This window comes from Hypanus sabinus, chromosome 9 (assembly GCF_030144855.1).
Source record: "Hypanus sabinus isolate sHypSab1 chromosome 9, sHypSab1.hap1, whole genome shotgun sequence".
Classification (NCBI taxonomy): domain Eukaryota; kingdom Metazoa; phylum Chordata; class Chondrichthyes; order Myliobatiformes; family Dasyatidae; genus Hypanus; species Hypanus sabinus.
Window position 1 is genome coordinate 154612178 of NC_082714.1, and position 18339 is coordinate 154630516.

At 43.5% G+C, this 18339-nt stretch overlaps 2 protein-coding genes across 3 annotated transcripts in view; one reads left to right on the forward strand and one right to left on the reverse strand.

Moving 5' to 3' along the window:
- LOC132399922 (uncharacterized) overlaps window positions 1-18321 on the reverse strand; it is a 259665-nt gene extending 241344 nt beyond the window's left edge. The window contains exon 1 of the mRNA XM_059980852.1: window positions 16995-18321. Coding sequence (XP_059836835.1) covers window positions 17428-18210 — 783 coding nt within the window. The 5' untranslated portion in view covers window positions 18211-18321 and the 3' untranslated portion in view covers window positions 16995-17427. The remainder of the gene's footprint in view (window positions 1-16994) is intronic.
- LOC132399917 (glutathione hydrolase 7) overlaps window positions 1-18339 on the forward strand; it is a 93491-nt gene that overhangs the window by 58921 nt on the left and 16231 nt on the right. For both annotated transcript variants that reach the window (XM_059980837.1, XM_059980835.1), the window contains exons 12-13: window positions 10429-10581; window positions 13205-13322. In XM_059980837.1, the coding sequence (XP_059836820.1) occupies window positions 10429-10581; window positions 13205-13322 (271 nt within the window). The remainder of the gene's footprint in view (window positions 1-10428; window positions 10582-13204; window positions 13323-18339) is intronic.

Below are 18339 nucleotides of genomic sequence, written 5' to 3' on the forward strand. Positions count from 1 at the left end.
GGGAAGTGATAGGCTGAAGGGAAATGGGCTGGGGGAAGGTGGAGAATTATGGGAAATAAAAGAGAAAGAAAGGTAGGGCTGGGGGGAGATTATAGTGAGGGGGGAAGAGAGACAGACTAAAATTATAGATAGAGATGGGGTAAGGGGGGGACAGGGGTATCAACGGAGGTTATGGGAAGACCATGACTGCCAACATCATGTGACACAGCACAGGATGATGCTGATGATTTGTGATAGGACATTAAACTTTCTAAGATGATTGAAGAAAGTCAGTTTAAAAAAAACTGCAGATGCTAGAAATCTGAAATAATAACAGAAGTGCTGGAAAACTTTTAACAGGTCAGGCAGCTTAAGACCATCAGTCCATAAGACATAGGAGCAGTATTAGGCCATTAAGCCGATTGAGTCTGCTCTGCCATTCCATCATAGCTGATCCCATTCAACCGCATACACCTGCCTCCTCACCATATTCTTTGATGCCCTCTCTGATCAGTAAATGATCAACTTCTGCCTTAAATAAATGCACGGACTTAGCCTCCACCGCAGTCTGTGGCAGAGCATCCCACAGACTCACTATACTCCAGCTAAAAAAATTCCTCTTTACCTTTGTTCTGAAAGGTCACGCCTCGGTTTTGAGGCTGTGCTTTCTAGTCTGGATACCACCACCATAGGAAACGTCCTCTCTGCGTCCACCCTATCTAGTCCTTTCAACATTCGGTAGGTTTCAATGAGATCCCCACGCATTCTTCTGAATTCCAGTAAGTTCAGGCCCAAAGCTGCCAAATGTTCTTCATATGTTCTTCATAACCCCGTCATTCCTAGAAACATCCTCATGAACCTCCGCTCGACTCTCTCCAATGACAACACATCCTTTCTGAGAAACGATTCCCAAAAATGTTGACGACACTCCAAGTGTGGCTTGACTAGTATCTTATAAAGGCTCAGCATTATCTCCTTGCTTTTATATTCTATTCCCCTTAAAATAAATGCCAACATTGCATTTGCCTTCTTTACCACAGACTCAACCTGTGAATTAACCTTCTGGAAATCTTGCACAAGGACTCCTCTGATGTTTGAACCTTCTCCCCATTTAGATAGCACTATTGTTCCTTTTACCAAAATGCACTATCCTACATTTCCCAACACTGTATTCCATCTGCCACTTCTTTGCTCAATCTTCCAACTTGTCTATGTCCTGCTGCAATTGCATTGCTTCCTCGGTACTACCTACCCCTCCACCTATCTTCATATCATCAAAATCTTTGCCACAAAGCCTTCAATTCCATTATCCAAATCATTGACAAACAATGTGAAAAGTAGTGGTCTCAATACTGACCCCTGAGGAACACCACTAGTCACTGGCAGCAAACCAGAAAAGGCCCCCTTTATTCCCACTCACTGCTGCCTGCTTGTCAGCCATTACTCTATCCATGCCAGTATCTTTCCTGTACTGCCGTAGTGTTTTATCTTGTTAAGCAGCCTCATGTGTGGCACCTTATCAAATGCCTTCTGAATATCTAAGTAAATGCCATGCACTAACTCTCTTTTGTCTACCACGCTTATTACTTGAAGAACTCTAACACATTTGTCAGGCAAGATTTCCCTTTACAGAAACCATGCTGACTTTGACTTATTTTATCATTAGTCTCCAAGTACCCTGAAACCTCATCCTTAATAATAGACTGCAACACTTTCCCAACCACAGAGGCTAACTGGCCTATAATTTCCTTTCTTTTCCCTTCCCTTCTTAAAGAGTAGAGTGATATTTTCAATTTTCCAGTCCTCCTGGGACCATGCCAGAATCAAGTGATTGTTGAAAGATCATGACCAATGCATCTGTTATCTCTTCAGCAATGTCTTTCAGAACTCTGGGATGTAGTCCATCTGGTCCAGGTGTCTTATCCACCAAACACACACAAAATGCTGGTGGAACACACAGGCCAGGCAGCATCTATAAGGAGAAGCACTGTCGACGTTTCGGGCCGGAAGTTACGGAAAAACTTGTGAACTTCCACCACCTCCAACAGGATCCCACTACCAATCACATCTTTCCCTCTTTCTGCTTTCTGCTGGGTTCGTTCACTACGCGACTCCCTTGTCCACTCGTCCCCCCCATCCCTTCCCACCGATCTCCTTCCTGGCACTTATCCTTGTAAGCGGAACAAGTACTACACCTGCCCTTACACTTCCTCCCTCACCACCATTCAGGGCCCCAGAGACACTTCACCTGTGAGTCGGCTGGTGTGGTATACTGCGTCCGGTGCTCCCGGTGTGGTCTTTTATATATTGGTGAGACCCGACGCAGACTGGGAGACCGTTTCGCTGAAGACCTACACTCTGTCTGCCAGAGAAAGCAGGATCTCCCAGTGGCCACACATTTTAATTCCACGTCCCATTCGCATTCTGATATGTCTCTCCATGGCCTCCTCTACTGTCAAGATGAAACCACACTCAGGTTGGAGGAACAACACCTTATATACCGGCTGGGTAGCCTCTAACCTGATGGCATGACATTGACTTCTCTAACTTCTGTTAATGCCCCTCCTCCCCTTCTTACCCCATCCCTGATACATTTAGTTGTTGTTTTTTTTCTCTCTCTCTCTCTCTGCCCATCGCTCTGCCTGTTCTCCACCTCCCTCTGGTGCTTCCCCCCCCCCTTTCTTTCTCCCGAGGCCTCCCGTCTCATGATCCTTTCCCTTCTCCAGCTCTGTATCACTTTCGCCAATCACCTTTCCAGCTCTTAGCTTCATCCCACCCCCTCTGGTCTTCTCCTATCATTTCATATTTCCCCCTCCTCCCACTACTTTCAAATCTCTTACTATCTTTCCTTTCAGTTAGTCCTGACGAAGGGTCTCGGCCCAAAACGTCGACAGTGTTTCTCCTAACAGATGTTGCCTGGCCTGCTGTGTTCCACCAGCATTTTGTGTGTGTTGTTTGAATTTCCAGCAATCTGCAGATTTCCTCAAGTTTGTCTTATCCACCTTCCAGTTTTAGCATCTGTAGAAAGAGAACCAATTAACGTTTCAGGCAGCATCTGCAGAAAGAGGAATAATTAACATCTCGGGTAGCATCTATGGAGAAACAAGTAATGTTTCAGCTCTGAATCCATTCATCAGAACTGAAAAAGAGAGAAACATGATTATCTCTGTAGCAGAGAATGTGGGGAGGGTTATGGGTGGAATGGGGGAATTTATGTGATAGAATTAAATAGTGTGGCCATTAAAGGACAGTCACCTACTTTGTCTGTGCAGTGTATACCATGGTTGAAGAACTTTTCAGTGGTATCGTAAAGGCATAATTGATAAATATATTGACACGATTTTATACTGTACAAGGGTGTGCTCAGACAAATTTTTACACTCTGGAAGACGGAGTCTCTGTTCAGTACACTTTGTAACAAGCAACCTCGAGGTTGAGCTTTCAGGAAGAGTTCAGGTTGTTTGCCATAATTTCAGTGGTAAATCCTCAGGATGACAAATTAATGCCAAGATAACTTTCCAATCCTCTGCTGTATTTCCAGAAATCAACCAAATGGCACAGAGGTGCAGCAGTTAGTGCTTCATATCTGTAGAGATCCAGGTTCAACTCTGTGTGTGTGTGGAGTAACACACGAAGTCTGGAGGAACTCAGCAGGCCAGGCAGCATCTATGGCTAGGAATAAATAGTTGACATCTCAAGTCGAGACCCTTCGTCGGGACTGGAAAGCCAGAATAAGGTGGGGGGAGGGGAAGGAGTACAAGTTGGCTGGTGATAAATGAGACCTGGTGAGGGGGCAGGTGGGTGGGTGGGAGAGGTCAGCAGAATACTGGGAAAACCATTGATGTAGGGCTGGCCCTTTTAATCATTGGTAGAAAGTGGGAAGAGGCCCTGCAGAGTGAGTATAGGGAGTTAGGGAAGAGGTTGAAGAGCAGGATTTCCAAGGTAGTAATCTCTGGATTTCTCCCAGCTCCATATGCTAGTCAGGGCTGGAATAGGATGATAGTGCACTGTTGGACTGTTTACCAGAGCTCTGTTTCAGCTCTGTTTAGCTCTGCTTACCACACTGTTACCACGGACACCCTGTGCATCATCTACCATCAGTTCTTATCTGGATGGTGTGAATGTCCACCCATTACTGTAAAATATTATGGTAATTCTAGTACTTCCATCTTATCAATATGAACTTGAAAATCTTGTAAATCTTATTTTTAAGGTAACTTTTTTTTTGTTCTTACTTCTCTTCTAATATTTGTATATTTGTGCTCTTGCAGTACTGCCGTGACACTGTAATTTCCTTTGGCATCAATAAAATACCTATCTATCTAGTAAAGATGAATGAGTGGCTGAGGAAGTGTTGCAGAGGCAAGGTTTCAGAATTCTGGATCATTGGGATCTCTCCTAGGGAATGTATGACCTTTACAGAAAGGATGGTTTATATCTGAACCCAAGAAGGACCATTATCCTTGTGGACAGGTTTGCCAGAACTGTTGGGAAGGATTTAAACTAATTTGGCAGAGAGATGGAAACTGGAGTGATAGGGCTGAGGGTGAGGATAATTGGTATACAAGTTGATGTAGTGCATAGTGAAACTGTGAGGAAGGATGGGAACGTGATAGGGCAAAATTGCAGTCAGTGGGATGAATTGAAGTTTAACGGGGAGAACATTGAAAAGGGTGATGAATACAGGACTGAAGGTGTTATATTTGAATGCACAGTATACGGAATAAGGTAGTGCAGTTAAAGATTGGCAGGTATAATGTGGGAATCACTGAGTCATGGCTGAAAGAGCTTAACTTCCAAGGATACACATTTTATTGACAGGCAGGTAGGCAGAGGGGTGGGTGATTCTGTTAGTTAAAAAATTGAATCAAACCCTAGAGAGACATGATATAGAAATGGAAAATGTAGAATTCTTGTGGGTAGAGTTTAGAAACTGCAAGGGTAAATAGATCTTGATGGGAGTTATATACTGGGCTTTGAACAGTGGCCAAGATGTAAGATATAAATTTCATCAGAAAGTAGAAAAAGAAAGTAAGGACAATAAGGACAAAGAATAAAGAATAATTAGAAAATAAGGACAATGTTATGATAGTCATGGGGGAATTGCAATATGTATTCAATTTGGGGAGATCAGGTTGGTGCTGGATCCCAAGAGTGGGAATTTATAGAATGCCTATGTGATGGGTTTTTAGAGCAGCTTGGAATTGAGCTCATTGGGGAAAGGCATTTCTGAATTGGGTGTTGTGTAATGAACTAGATTTGATTAGGGAGCTTAAGGTAAAGGAACCCCTATGAGGAAGTGGTTATAAATTGATAACATTTACTCTGTAGTTTGAGAGGGAGAAGATAAAGTCAAATGTATCGGTATTACAGTGGAGGAAAAGGAATTACAGAGGCATGAGAGAGAAGCTGTCCAAAGAGGATTGGAATGGGACATTAGTAGGAATGACAGCAAATCAGCAATGGTTGGAGTTACTGGGGGCAATTCATAAGGTTCAGAATAGACGCATCCCAAAGATGAAGAAGTATTCTAAAGGGAGGATAAGGCAACTATGGTTGAGAAGGGAAGTTAAAGATAGCATGGAAGCAAAAAAGAAGGCACATAATAGAACAAAAATTAGTGGGAAGTTAAAGGATTTGGAAGCTTTTAAAAACCAACAGAAAGCAACTAAAAAAAACTACAAGGAGAGAAAAGGTTAAAAATGAAGGTAAGCTAGCCAATATTATCAAAGAGGATACCAAAAGTTTTTTTAGATATATAAAGAGTAAAGGAGAGGCAAGATTGGATATTGAATTGGTGGGGAGGTAGTAATGGGGGACAAAAAATGTTGGACGAAATTAATAAGTATGTGTGTCAGGTCGGTCTTCACAGTGGAAGACACTAGAGTAGGCCAGAAATTCAAGAGTGATGGGGGCAGACGTGAGTGTAGTCACTCTTTCTAAGGAGAAGATGCTTGGAAAGCTGAAAGATCTGAAGGTAGATAAGTCATCTGGATCAGATAGTCTATACCTGGGGTTCTGAAAGAGTTAGCTGAATAGACCGTGGGGCATTAGAAATGTTCTTTCAAGCATCACTAGATTCTGGACTGGTTCAAAGGACTGGAAAATTGCAAATGTCACTCCACTCTTCAAGAAGGAAGAGAGGCAGACAAAAGGAAGTAATTGGCCAGTTAGCCAGACTTCAGGGGTTGAGAAGGTGTTAATGTCCAGGATTAAGGATGTGGTTTTGGGATACTAGGAGGTGGCATGGTTTTATAAAGAGGAAATCTTACCTGACAAATCTATTGGAATTCTTTGAGGAAACAGCAAGCCAAATAGACAAAGGAGGATCGTTGAATGTTGTTGGAATGGATTTTCAGAAGGCCTTTGACAAGGTGTCACACATAAAGCCACTTAACAAATTAAGAGCCCATGGTATTACAGGAAAAGAACTGCTGGCATGGATAAAAGATTGGCTGACTGTTAGGAGGCAAAAAGTTGAAATTAAGGGGGCCTATCTAGCTGGCTGCCAGTGACTGGTAGTGTTCCAGAGGGGCCAAAATTGGGACTACTTTTTTATGTTTTAATTTAATAATTTGGATGACAGAATTGATGGCTTTATTTTCAAGTGTGCAGACAATGCAAAGATAGGTGGAGGACCAGGTAGTGTTGAGGAAGCAGGGAGTCTGCAGAGGGCTTGAACAGATTGGGAGAATGGGCAAAGAAGTGGCAGGTGGAATATAGTGTAGGGAAGTGTATGGTCATGCAGTTTAGCAGAAGGAATAAAGGCCTGGTCTATTTCCTGAAAGGGAAGAAAATTCAAAAATCAGAGACACGGAGAGACTTGGGAGTCCTCAGGCAGGATTCCTGAAAAGTTAACTTTTAGGTTGAGTCAGTGGTGAGGAAGGCAAATGCAATGTTAGCATTTATTTCGAGAGGACTGGAATATCAGTGGAGGCTTTATAAGGTACTGGTGAGGCCTCAGTTGGACTATTGTGAGCAGTTTTGAGCCCCTTAGAAAAGATATGCTAGGATTGGAGAGGGTCTAGAGGAGGTTCACAAGTATGATGCTGAGAATGAAAGGGTTAACATATGAGGAGGGTTTGATGGCTCTGGGTCTGTATTCTCTGGAGTTTAGAAGGTGGGGGGGAATCCCATTGAAATCTATCAAATATTGAAAGGTCTAGACCAGGGGTCAGCAACCTTTACCACAGAAAGAGCCACTTGGACCCGTTTCCCACAGAAAAGAAAACACTGGGAGCCGCAAAACCCGTTTGACATTTAAAATGAAATAACACTGCATACAACGTTTTTTTTGCCTTTATGCTATGTATAAACAAACTATAATGTGTTGCATTTATGAAATTGATGAACTCCTGCAGAGAAAACGAAATTACATTTCTGCATGCAACAAAAACATTTTGAACTCCGAAAAAAAGACGTTGGGTTGAAGGTTACTTTTAAGTAAAATACTCAACGTCTATTTGAGTCCTTCTTGTATTTATGAAAAACGCCAAACTTAAATTTGCCGCCAGCAGCAAACCAAAAATAACATCAGCCAGCTGTCAGCCTGAAAAATAAAAGGACTATTTCACTGAACAATGAAAAAATATGAATATACATAAAATAATAGGCAATTAAAATATTTATCATACTTGGTTAATGGGATTTCTGCTCCTGGACCTCAGCGCACAGCGTCTGCACATCAGGGCTGTATGACGTCACCTTCATCTTTACACAGGATCGCAAGCTGTCATCTGTGAGGCGTGCGCGATGTTTGTTTTTATTAAAGTTCATGTTGGAGAACACCTGCTCACATACATATGTGGATCCAAAGGTCGACAGGACTCCAAGCGCATACTTTTTCATGTTTACATAAATGTCGGGCATAGCATTCCATGTTTCGAACACAAGTTTGTCCGGTTTTGGAAGGTTTTCAATATCACTCCATTTGTGATTCTGAGCAAGAACGGCCTTCTGACGGGCAACATCTTCAAGGTCTGCTGTCAAGCGTCTAAACTTGGACACCCATATGTCTTTGTCGGCTATGTCGGCCAGTTCCATCTCAAGATCAGGTTGACTCACACCTGCCAATGCAGTCGTATTCAGTAGGGAAGGATCGATGCTTAAGGAAGGATAATGTGTTTTTTTCCTCTCTGAACTCACAGAAGCGTTTCCCAAATGATGTTTGCATTGCGATGATTGCAGAATGTAAATACTCCGAAATTATCATGTCGTGACCTTGTTTGAACTCTCTCAAATTGGGGAAGTGAGACAAAGTGCCTTTCTGTAAATCTCTGGCAAGCACTGTCAACTTGCGCTCGAATGCCAAAACATCCTCCAACATGTGCAGGGCTGTGCGTCCTTTCCCCTGAAGAGCTGTGTTCAGCGTGTTCAGGTGCGCTGTCATGTCTACCATGAAGTGTAGCTTTTCCAGCCACTCTGGCTGTTCCAGCTCAGGAAAGGTGAGCCCTTTGCTGCCCAGGAAAGTTTTCACTTCTTCCAGACACGCGACAAAGCGTTTCAGCACCTCCCCTTTGGACAGCCACCGGACTTTGTTGTGCAGCAGGAGATCAGAATATGCGCTTTCCATCTCGTCCAGTAACAAACGGAATTGACGGTGATTTAAACTTTTTGCCATTATTTTATTGACAATCTGAATGACAACATCCATTACTTCTGTGCATTCCGGAGGAAATGTTTGAGCGCACAGTGCCTCTTGGTGCAAGATGCAGTGAAAAGTCAGCAGCTTTCTGTCCAGCGACTTCTGCAGTAAAGCCACAATTCCCTTGTGTGTTCCCGTCATATTCGGTGCCCCCATCAGTAGCTACTGACACCAGGTGGGTGGTCTTTATTCCTTTGGCTCTTAAACAATTCAAGACAGCCTCACAGATGTCCTCCCCCCGTGTTTGGTCTTTTAGAGGTATCAACTCAATCAGTTCTTCCTGTGGCCCGGCAGAGTTTACATACCGGCAGAACAACGCTATTTGTTCAATATCACCTTTGTCTTTAGACTCGTCACAGGCAATCGAGTAGGCCACAGCTGAATTGATGTCTTTAATTTGCTGTCTTGTGATGTCTTCTGCCATTTTTATGGTTCTGTCTTTGACAGTCTTTGCAGAGAGGGGCATATCCCTGATTTTCTGCACAATTTCACTCTTGTTTTTAAAGTCCGTGAATAGATGTTCTGAAATCTTAATGAAAGATTCTTTTATATATTCACCATCTGTAAACTGCTTCCCGTGCCTGACTATTTCCTGAGCGGCAATATAACTGGCGTATGTCGTTGATTTTCCAGACTTCATCCATTTCTGGAAATGATTTTTGTTCAGATCAACCTTCCGCATCAGTTCCGAAACGGCTTTTTTTCTCTCATCTCCATCCGGATATTTTTGAGCAAAGGCTGCGTGTTTACTCTGGAAATGCCTTGCGACATTTGACTTTTTGTTGTTTGCTAGTTTCTCATTGCGTATTAAGCATACCGGTAAACCAGTCTCGTCAACAGTGAAAGCAAATGAATCTGTCCACGTATCATTAAACGTTCTGTTTTCTTCAGTCACTTTTCTTTTTTTAGAATTCTCCATAGTTGGCTTACCTTGGATCGAAAAATTAAAGAAATCGCGCACTGGCGGGTGTCAGGTATTGGCAGTGGTGACATATATTAATAGCGATAAAAACACGTTGTAGCGGTGTGCTCACGCAGTCAGTAAACTGCAGTCGAATAACTTTATTCGAACTAAACAGCCTTGCTTTTAAGCCTCCCTCAACCCAGCCCCCATGGACGCAGATGCTGCAAAAGACGCGTACTCACAAACCCCCGTAGGCTATCTCCCTTAGCCGGAATGCTGGCTAATTGTGAGCCGTTTCGGATGTGCCAGGAAATGTGTCGCCACACTTAGATTGTACAAGATCACCATAATCTTCAAATTTAGAATTACATTTCAAAAGCTAACAAACTAACATAAAATACATTTTAATTAAATACTGACCAATTATTTCCCAAAGCCACAGGGAGCCGCAGCACAGAGGTGAAAGAGCCACAAATGGCTCGGGAGCCGCAGGTTGCCGACCCCCGGTCTAGACAGAGTGGATGTAGAGAAGATCTTCCCTATAGTGTGGGGAGTCTGAGACCAGAGGGAACAGCTTCAGAATAGAGGGGCGTCCATTTAGAACAGAGATGAGAAGGAATTTCTTTAGGCAGAGGGTGGTGAAACTATGGAATTCATTGTCGTGCATGGCCACAGTGGCCAAGTGATTGGGTATATTTAAAGCAGGGGTTGATAGGTTTTTAATTAGAGTGTCAAAGATTACGGGGAGAAAGCAGGAGAATGGGATTGAGGAGGAAAATAAATCAGCCATGGTGGAACGTCTGAGCAAACACAATGAACCGAGTGGCCAAATTCTGCTCCCGTGTTCTATGGTCTAATCCAGTCCATTGTGATGTAAATTTATTGTGCTTTCACCCTTCAGCAAATTGGAAGCCAATTCTCTGCGCCAGCTGATTAATGAAAGTGTGGCCTTCCCTCCAAACCACTACCTCCCCCTCTATTCCCTGAAGACTGGACCTTCCACAAGCCAAGTCCATGTTATCGGACCTGATGACTTCATCGTTTCCATTGTAAGGTAAGCAATGTAACAATTCTTCACCCAGGCGTTACATAGAAAATCTGCAGCACAACACAGGCCCTTTGACCCACAATGCTGTGCCGAACATGTACTTACTTTAGAAATTATGAGGTTTACCCATAGCCCTCTATTTTTCTAAGCTCCATGTACCTATCCAAAAGTCTCTCAAAAGACCCTATCGTATCTGCCTTCACCACCATTGCTGGCAGCCCATTCCACACACTCACCATTCCCTGGATAAAAAACTTACCCCTGACATCTCCTCTGTACCTTCTTCCAAGCACCTTAAAACTGTGCCCTCTCATGTTAGCCATTTCAGCTCTGGGAAATAGCCTCTTACTATCCACAGGATCAATACCTCTCATCGTCTTATACACCTCTATCAGGTCACCTCTCATCCTCCATTGCTCCAAGGAAAAAAGGCCGAGTTCACTCAACCTACTCTCATAAGGCATGCTCCCCAATCCAGGCAACATCCTTTTAAGTCTCCTCTGCACCCTTTCTTTAGTTTCCACATCTTTCTTGCAGTGAGGCAACCCGAACTGAGCACAGTACTCCAAGTGGGGTCTGACCAGGGTCCTATATAGCTGCAACATTACCTCTCGGCTCTTAAATTCAATTCCATGATTGATGAAGGCCAATGCACCATATGCCTTTCTAACCATAGAGTCAACCTGCGCAGCAGCTTTGAGTGTCCTATGTATTTGGACCACAAGATCCCTCTGATCCTCCACACTGCCAAGAATCTTACCATTAATACTATATTCTGCCATCATATTTGTCCAACCAAAATGAACCATCTCACATTTATCTGGGTTGAACTCCATCTGGTCTGGGTGACTTGTGTACTTTTAGGTCTTTCAGCTTTTTCAGCACCCTCTCTCTTGTAACAGTAACTGCACCCACTTTACTTCCTTCACAAGCTACAACATCAGGCATGCTGCTAGTGTCTTTCACAGTGAAGACTGACGCAAAATACTCATTTAGTTCATCAGCCATCTCCTTGACCCCTGCCTCATTTTCTAGCAGTCCTATATCCACTTTAATTTCTCTTTTATTTAAACATACTTGAAAAAACTTTTACAATCCACTTTGATATTATTTGCTAGCTTGTTTTTATATTTCGTCTTTTCCCTTCTAATGACTTGGCCTCCATAACCATCTGTGATCATGAAATCCACAGATTCACTATCCTCTGGTTGGAAATTCCTGCACATCTCCATTCTAAATGGACGTCCCTCTATTCTGAGGTTGTGCCTTCTGGTTCTAAACTCCCCTACATCCTCTCCTTCCCCCCCACCCCCCATTATTCTAAACTCCAGAAAGTACAGGCCCAGAGCCATCAAAGGCTGCACGTATTTTAACCCTTTCGTTACCAGAATCACACATTAACCCTTTCAAGGTCATTGAGCTGTTGGCAATTCCCAGGATGGGATCAACTCTTTAAAAGCAGCGCCTTCTATTGCTGATGGTACTGATGCCATGGCTACGAATGCTGAGGGTGGACTTGTTGTATAGAATGCGCACAAGTAGGATTTTCATTCCTGAAGGGTAAGAGGCACTGTTTAGTGGGGTAAACAGTAGATCAGTAGAGTGCAGTTTGCATTGAGTGTCCATGCCCCAGTACCAACTTGCTTGTCTACACCACAGGTCCTTCACCTATATTAACAATTATTTTCACTTCCAGGACAATTGCTACTGCTCCTCAGAGGAGTGAAATGCTCACTAGGCACTTTAAGATTTGTGAGATATATTGTTCCATTCAAAGGTACTTTGAACTGAAAATACTGATCGTTCAGCAACCAGAAAGATGACTCAGAAAGTTTCTGAATATTTGAGTAATTTTAGGGCCCTAACCTAAGAATGGATATGCTGGTATTAAAGAGGGTCCAGAGGAAATTCACAGGAGCAATCCCGGGAATGAAAGGGCTAATGTATGATGGCTCTGGGCCGGTACTCACTGTTTAGAAGAAACGGGGTGGGGTTACTGATTGAAACTACCGAATATTGAAAGGACTGGATAGAGTTGACGTGGAGAGGATGTTTCCAATAGTGGGGAAGCCTAGGACCTGAGGCAATAGCCTCAGAATACAAGGATGTCCCTTGAAAACAGAGATTAGGAGATATTTCTTTAGCCAGCGGGTGGTGAATCTGTGGAATTCATTGCCAGAGACAGCTGCGGAGACCAATTCATTGGGTGTCTTAAAGTGAAGATTGATAGTGTTGGGTCTGTGCTCAACCACATATATATTAAATAAAAGAATGTACACGGGGGATGGCTTTAACTGGTGTATTCACATTGCAGTGACAAAGACAAAAGAAGACAAATAATGTGCATACATAGACAACAGATCAATACACAAGCATAGACACAGATTAATACAGACGGGTTCTCAATTAGTGAAGGTGTCAAAGGTTATGGGAAGAAGGCAGGGGAATGGAGTTGAGGTGGATAATAAATCAGCAGTGATGGAATGGTAGAGCAGACTCAATGGGTCAAATGGCCTAATTCTGCTCCTATGTCTTACGGTCTTTCTGTTATCCATGGAACATCCCCGAGCTAAGCAAGACTTGCGAGAGCATTAACCTGAAAACAGTTCTCTGTTCACCCTCTGTGCAGCTCTCTGAACCAGCCTTTTGGCAGTGGGATCATGACAACCTCCGGGGTCCTTCTCAACAGCCAGATGTTGGACTTCTCCTGGTCAGATTCAACGCAGGACAATCTGACGGTGAACATGGTGAGTGAAGAGCTTAGCGTTAAAGTGGCAATCTGCCAATGTTCTAGCACAAGTATATCCATCTAGAAATTCATTATTAGGTACATGTGCTTGTGAGAAATGGTACTAGTATTGGTATTGGTTTATTATTGCGCATGCGCCAGCCATGCATGCAACCTGTTACAGTGGCTCCGACTAGTCTGTCTGTCTGTTGTCACAAGTCTCAAGATCGTGAAAGACTTGCCTTGCAGACTGTTCAATCATTACACAGTGCACTGAGATAGAACAAGGTGAAACAATAACAATGCAGAATAAAGTGTTAAAGCTACAGAGCAAGTGCAGTGCAGGTAAACAATAAAGTGCAAGATCATATCGAAGTAGATTGTGGGCAACAGTCCACCTTATCATACGAGTGGGTCCGATCAAGAGTCTGATAACAGTTGTATAGAAGCTGTCCATGATCCTGGTGGTATGTGCTTTCAAGCTGTTGTATCCCTACCCGATGGGAGTGGGGAGGAAAGAATGTGTGGGGTAGGTGGGGAGTTTGCTTTTTGAGGCAGTGTGAGAAATATTGACAGAGCCCATAGAGTGGTTCTTGTGAAGTGGTGAGCTGTGTCCAACGCTCTGCAGTTTCTTGCAGTCACACACAGAGCAGTTGCCATACCGAGCTGTTGGCATCCAAACAGAATGCTTCCAGTGGTGCATTGATAAAAATTAGTAAGAGTCAATGGTCGATCTGTATTTTTTTAGTCTCTTGATGTAGACTATGATGTGAAATTTATTGTTTTGCTACAGTAGGATAGTGCTAACATAGAATTACTATAAATTGCACCAAACAAATAAATAAGGAGGTAGTGTTCATGGACATGTGGCATTCAGAAATCTGAAGGTTTCCATCAGATCATAAACTTAGGGGCAGAATTAGGCCATTCAGCCCATCGAGTCTGTTCCGTCATTCCATCATGGCTGATCCCGTTTCCCTCTCAGCCCTGTTGGAAAAAGAGAGAGAAAGATCCAACGATTCTGAGTGAGACGCAGAGAGATCTTTATTTACTGACAATGACCTTTATTGTTCAAACTAACAAGTACATGAATTCATACACTAAATACCTTGTGTGCATACCTGCTAAGTATCCCTGACTCTCCTGGATAGTCAAAGAATAGCAAAGGAATTACCCAGGTGGAGGAATTTATGCTGGCCAGGCGTTCCTTGTTCCTCGTGGTTCCGATTCACTCTCCACGTGCTTCACGTTGGGTTCTTCTCGCTTGTTTCTGCGATGGTTATTCTTCGAAGTTACCGCCACCGGCACACACAAAGCATCCACATTTATATCCATTGCTTATCAATTCAAATGACACATTCCCGTGTCATTGGCTGCAGGTCATGTGTCTGGCCTTTAACACCTGGTCATTGGCTCTGGTCCAAGCCAGCATCCATCTATTATCCTTTTCCCATCAAGGGACAGTTGCTGACTCATGGCTCTTTGTTCTCAGTCAGCAATGAGCTTGAATCTCCTCAGGCATTCACAATCCTGCATGTTATAGCCAACCAAAGAACACCTCACAAATAATTCCTTATTTGGAAATGACCTCCAATCCAGCAGATTACCTGAAGAGCTTTTGTGCCTTCTTTAAAACACTAATCAAGTCCAGCATTTCAAGCTCACAAAATGGAGCATCAAGTGTCTTCACAAAATGGCAGCCTCCATCCCCCAAGCACACGGCAGGAACAAAGACTGCTTCCACTGTCCTTGATTCATTTGAATTCACTGATTTGAAGATTGTCATTCTTTCTGACCAACAGCCCCAAACTCCTGCTTTCTTCCTATTTCCCTTGATGACCTGACTAATCAAGAATGTATCAACCTCTGCTTTAAATATACCCAATGACTTAGCCTCCACAGCCACCTGTGGTAATGTACTGCTCCTCTTTTCTATCTTCATTGCTCTGCCCTCAAGCTGACTCATACTCAATGACAGCATCGATATTATCCTTAGAAACCACTCAGATTCACTATTTAGCAACAGAGGGTCGAGAAATCGTTACAGAAAGCCAAACACGAACCTTGCTGGAATTAAGTTTTTCAGAGAGCGCTCTGTCTGGAAAATGGGCCACAATCCCAGGATAGAGTCAGTGAGTTGGGACTGAGATGAGAAGAAATTTAATTTCTTCACCCAGTGTAGTTAATGTTTGGAACGGTCTGCCATGAAACCTTAACCACTGAGTATATTCAGGCACAGACTTTAGATATTATGGGATCAGGGATATGGGGTTAGTGCAGGGAAAGTAGCTGAAGACTAGCCTTGATCTTACTGGGTCCGAGTAGACAACAGACAGTAGGTGCAGGAGTAGGCCATTCGGCCCTTCTAGCCAACACTGCCATTCACTGTGATCATGGCTGATCATACATAATCAGTACCCCGTTCCTGCCCTCTCCCCATATCCCTTGACCCTGCTATCTATAAGAGCTCTATCTACCTCTCTCTTGAATGCATCCAGAGACTTGGCCTCCACTGCCTTCTGGGGCAGAGCATTCCACATATCCACCACTCTCTGGGTGAAAATGTTTTTCTGCATCTCTGTTCTAAATGGCCTACCCCTTATTCTTAAACTGTGGCCTCTAGTTCTGGACTCACCCATCAGCGGGAACATGCTTCCTGCCTCCAGCGTGTCCAATCCCTTAATGATCTTACATGTCCCCTCAGGTCCCCTCTCATCCTAAATTCCAGTGTATACAAGCCCAGTCGGTCCAATCTTTCAACATATGACAGTCCCGCCATTCCAGGAATTAACCTTGTGAACCTACGCTGCACTCCCTCAATAGCAAGAATGTCCTTCCCCAAATTTGGAGACCAAAACTGCTCACAGTACTCCAGGTGGGGTCTCACCAGGGTCCTGTACAGCTGCAGAAGGACCTCTTTACTCCTATACTCAATTCCTCTTGTTATAAAAGCCAGCATGCCATTAGCTTTCTTCACTGCCTGCTGTACCTGCATGCTTGCTTTCATTGACTAATGTACAAGAACACCTAGATCTCGTTGTACTTCCCCTTTTCCTAACTTGACTCCATTTAGATAGCAATCTGCCTTCCTGTTCTTGCCACCAAAGTGGATAACCTCATATTTATCCACATTAAATTGCATCTGCCATACATTTGCCCACTCACCCAACCTGTCCAAGTCACCCTGCATTTTCATAACATCCTCCTGACATTTCACACTGCCACCCAGCTTTGTATCATCAGCAAATTTGCTAATGTTACTTTTAATCCCTTCATCTAAATCATTAATGTATTTTGTAAACAGCTGCGGTCCCAGCACCAAACCTTGCGGTACCCCACTGGTCACAGCCTGCCATTCCGAAAGGGACCCGTTAATCGCTACTCTTTGTTTCCTGTCAGCCAGCCAATTTTCAATCCATGTCAGTACTCTGCCCCCAATACCATGTGCCCTAATTTTGCCCACTAATCTCCTATGTGGGACTTGATCAAAAGCTTTCTGGAAGTTCAGGTACACTACATCCACTGGCTCTCCCTTGTCCATTTTCATAGTTACATCCTCAAAAAACCCCAGAAGATTAGTCAAGCATGATTTTCCCTTCATAAATCCATGCTGACTCGGACTGATCCTTCTACTGTTATCCAAATGTGTCATAATTTCCTCTTTTATAATTGACTCCAGCATCTTTCCCACCACTGACGTCAGGCTAACCAGTCTATAATTCCCTGTTTTCTCTCTCCCTCCTTTCTTGAAAAGTGGGACAACATTAGCCACCCTCCAATCAGCAGGAACTGTTCCTGAATCTATAGAACATTGGAAAATGATTACCAATGCGTCCATGATTTCTAGAGCAACCTCTTTAAGTACCCTGGGATGCAGACCATCAGGTCCTGGGGACTTATCAGCCTTCAGACTCAACAGTCTATCCAACACCATTTCTTGCCTAATATAAATTTCCTTCAGTTCATCCTTTACCCTAGTTCCTTTGGCCACTATTACATCTGGGAGATTGTTTGTGTCTTCCCTAGTGAAGACAGATCCAAAGTACCTGTTCAACTCGTCTGCCATTTCCTTGTTCCCCATAATAAATTCACCCGTTTCTGTCTTCAATGGCCCAATTTTGGTCTTAACTATTTTTTTTGCTATTCACATACCTAAAGAAGCTTTTACTATCCTCCTTCATATTCTTGGCTAGTTTACCTTCGTTCCTCATTTTTTCTTGGCGTATTGCCTTTTTTGTTATCTTCTGTTGCTCTTTAAAAGCTTCCCAGTCCTCCGGTTTCCCGCTCATCTTTGCTATGTTATACTTCTCTTTTATTTTTATACTGCCCTTTACTTCCCCCGTCAGCCACGGCCGCCCCTTACTCCCCTTAGGATCTTTCTTCCTCTTTGGAATGAACTGATCCTGCACCTTCTGCATTATTCCCAGAAACACCTGCCATTGTTGTTCCACTGTCTTCCCTGCTAGGGTTTTGTTCCGTTGAACTTTGGCCAGCTCCTCCCTCATAGCTCCATAGTTCCCTATGTTCAACTGTAATATTGACACATCCGATTTTCCCTTCTCCTTCTCAAATTGTAGGTTCAAACATATATTATGGTCACTACCTCCTAATGGTTTCTTTACCTCGAGGTCCCTGATCAAATCCGGTTCATTGCACAACACTAAATCTAGAATTGCCTTCTCCCTGGTAGGCTCCAGTACAAGCTGTTCTAAGAATCCATCTCGGAGGCACTCCACAAACTCCCTTTCTTGGGGTCCAGTACCATCCTGATTCTCCCAGTCTACCTGCATGTTGAAATCCCCCATGACAACTGTATCATTACCTTTGTGACATGCCAATTTTAACTCTTCATTCAACTTACACCCTGCATCCAGACTGCTGTTTGGGGGCCTGTAGATAACTCCCATTAGGGTCTTTCTACCCTTAGAATTTCTCAGTTCTATCCATACTGACTCTACATCCCCAGGTTCTATGTCCCCCCTCGCAAGGGACTGAATATCATTCCTCACCAACAGAACCTCCCCACCCCCTCTACC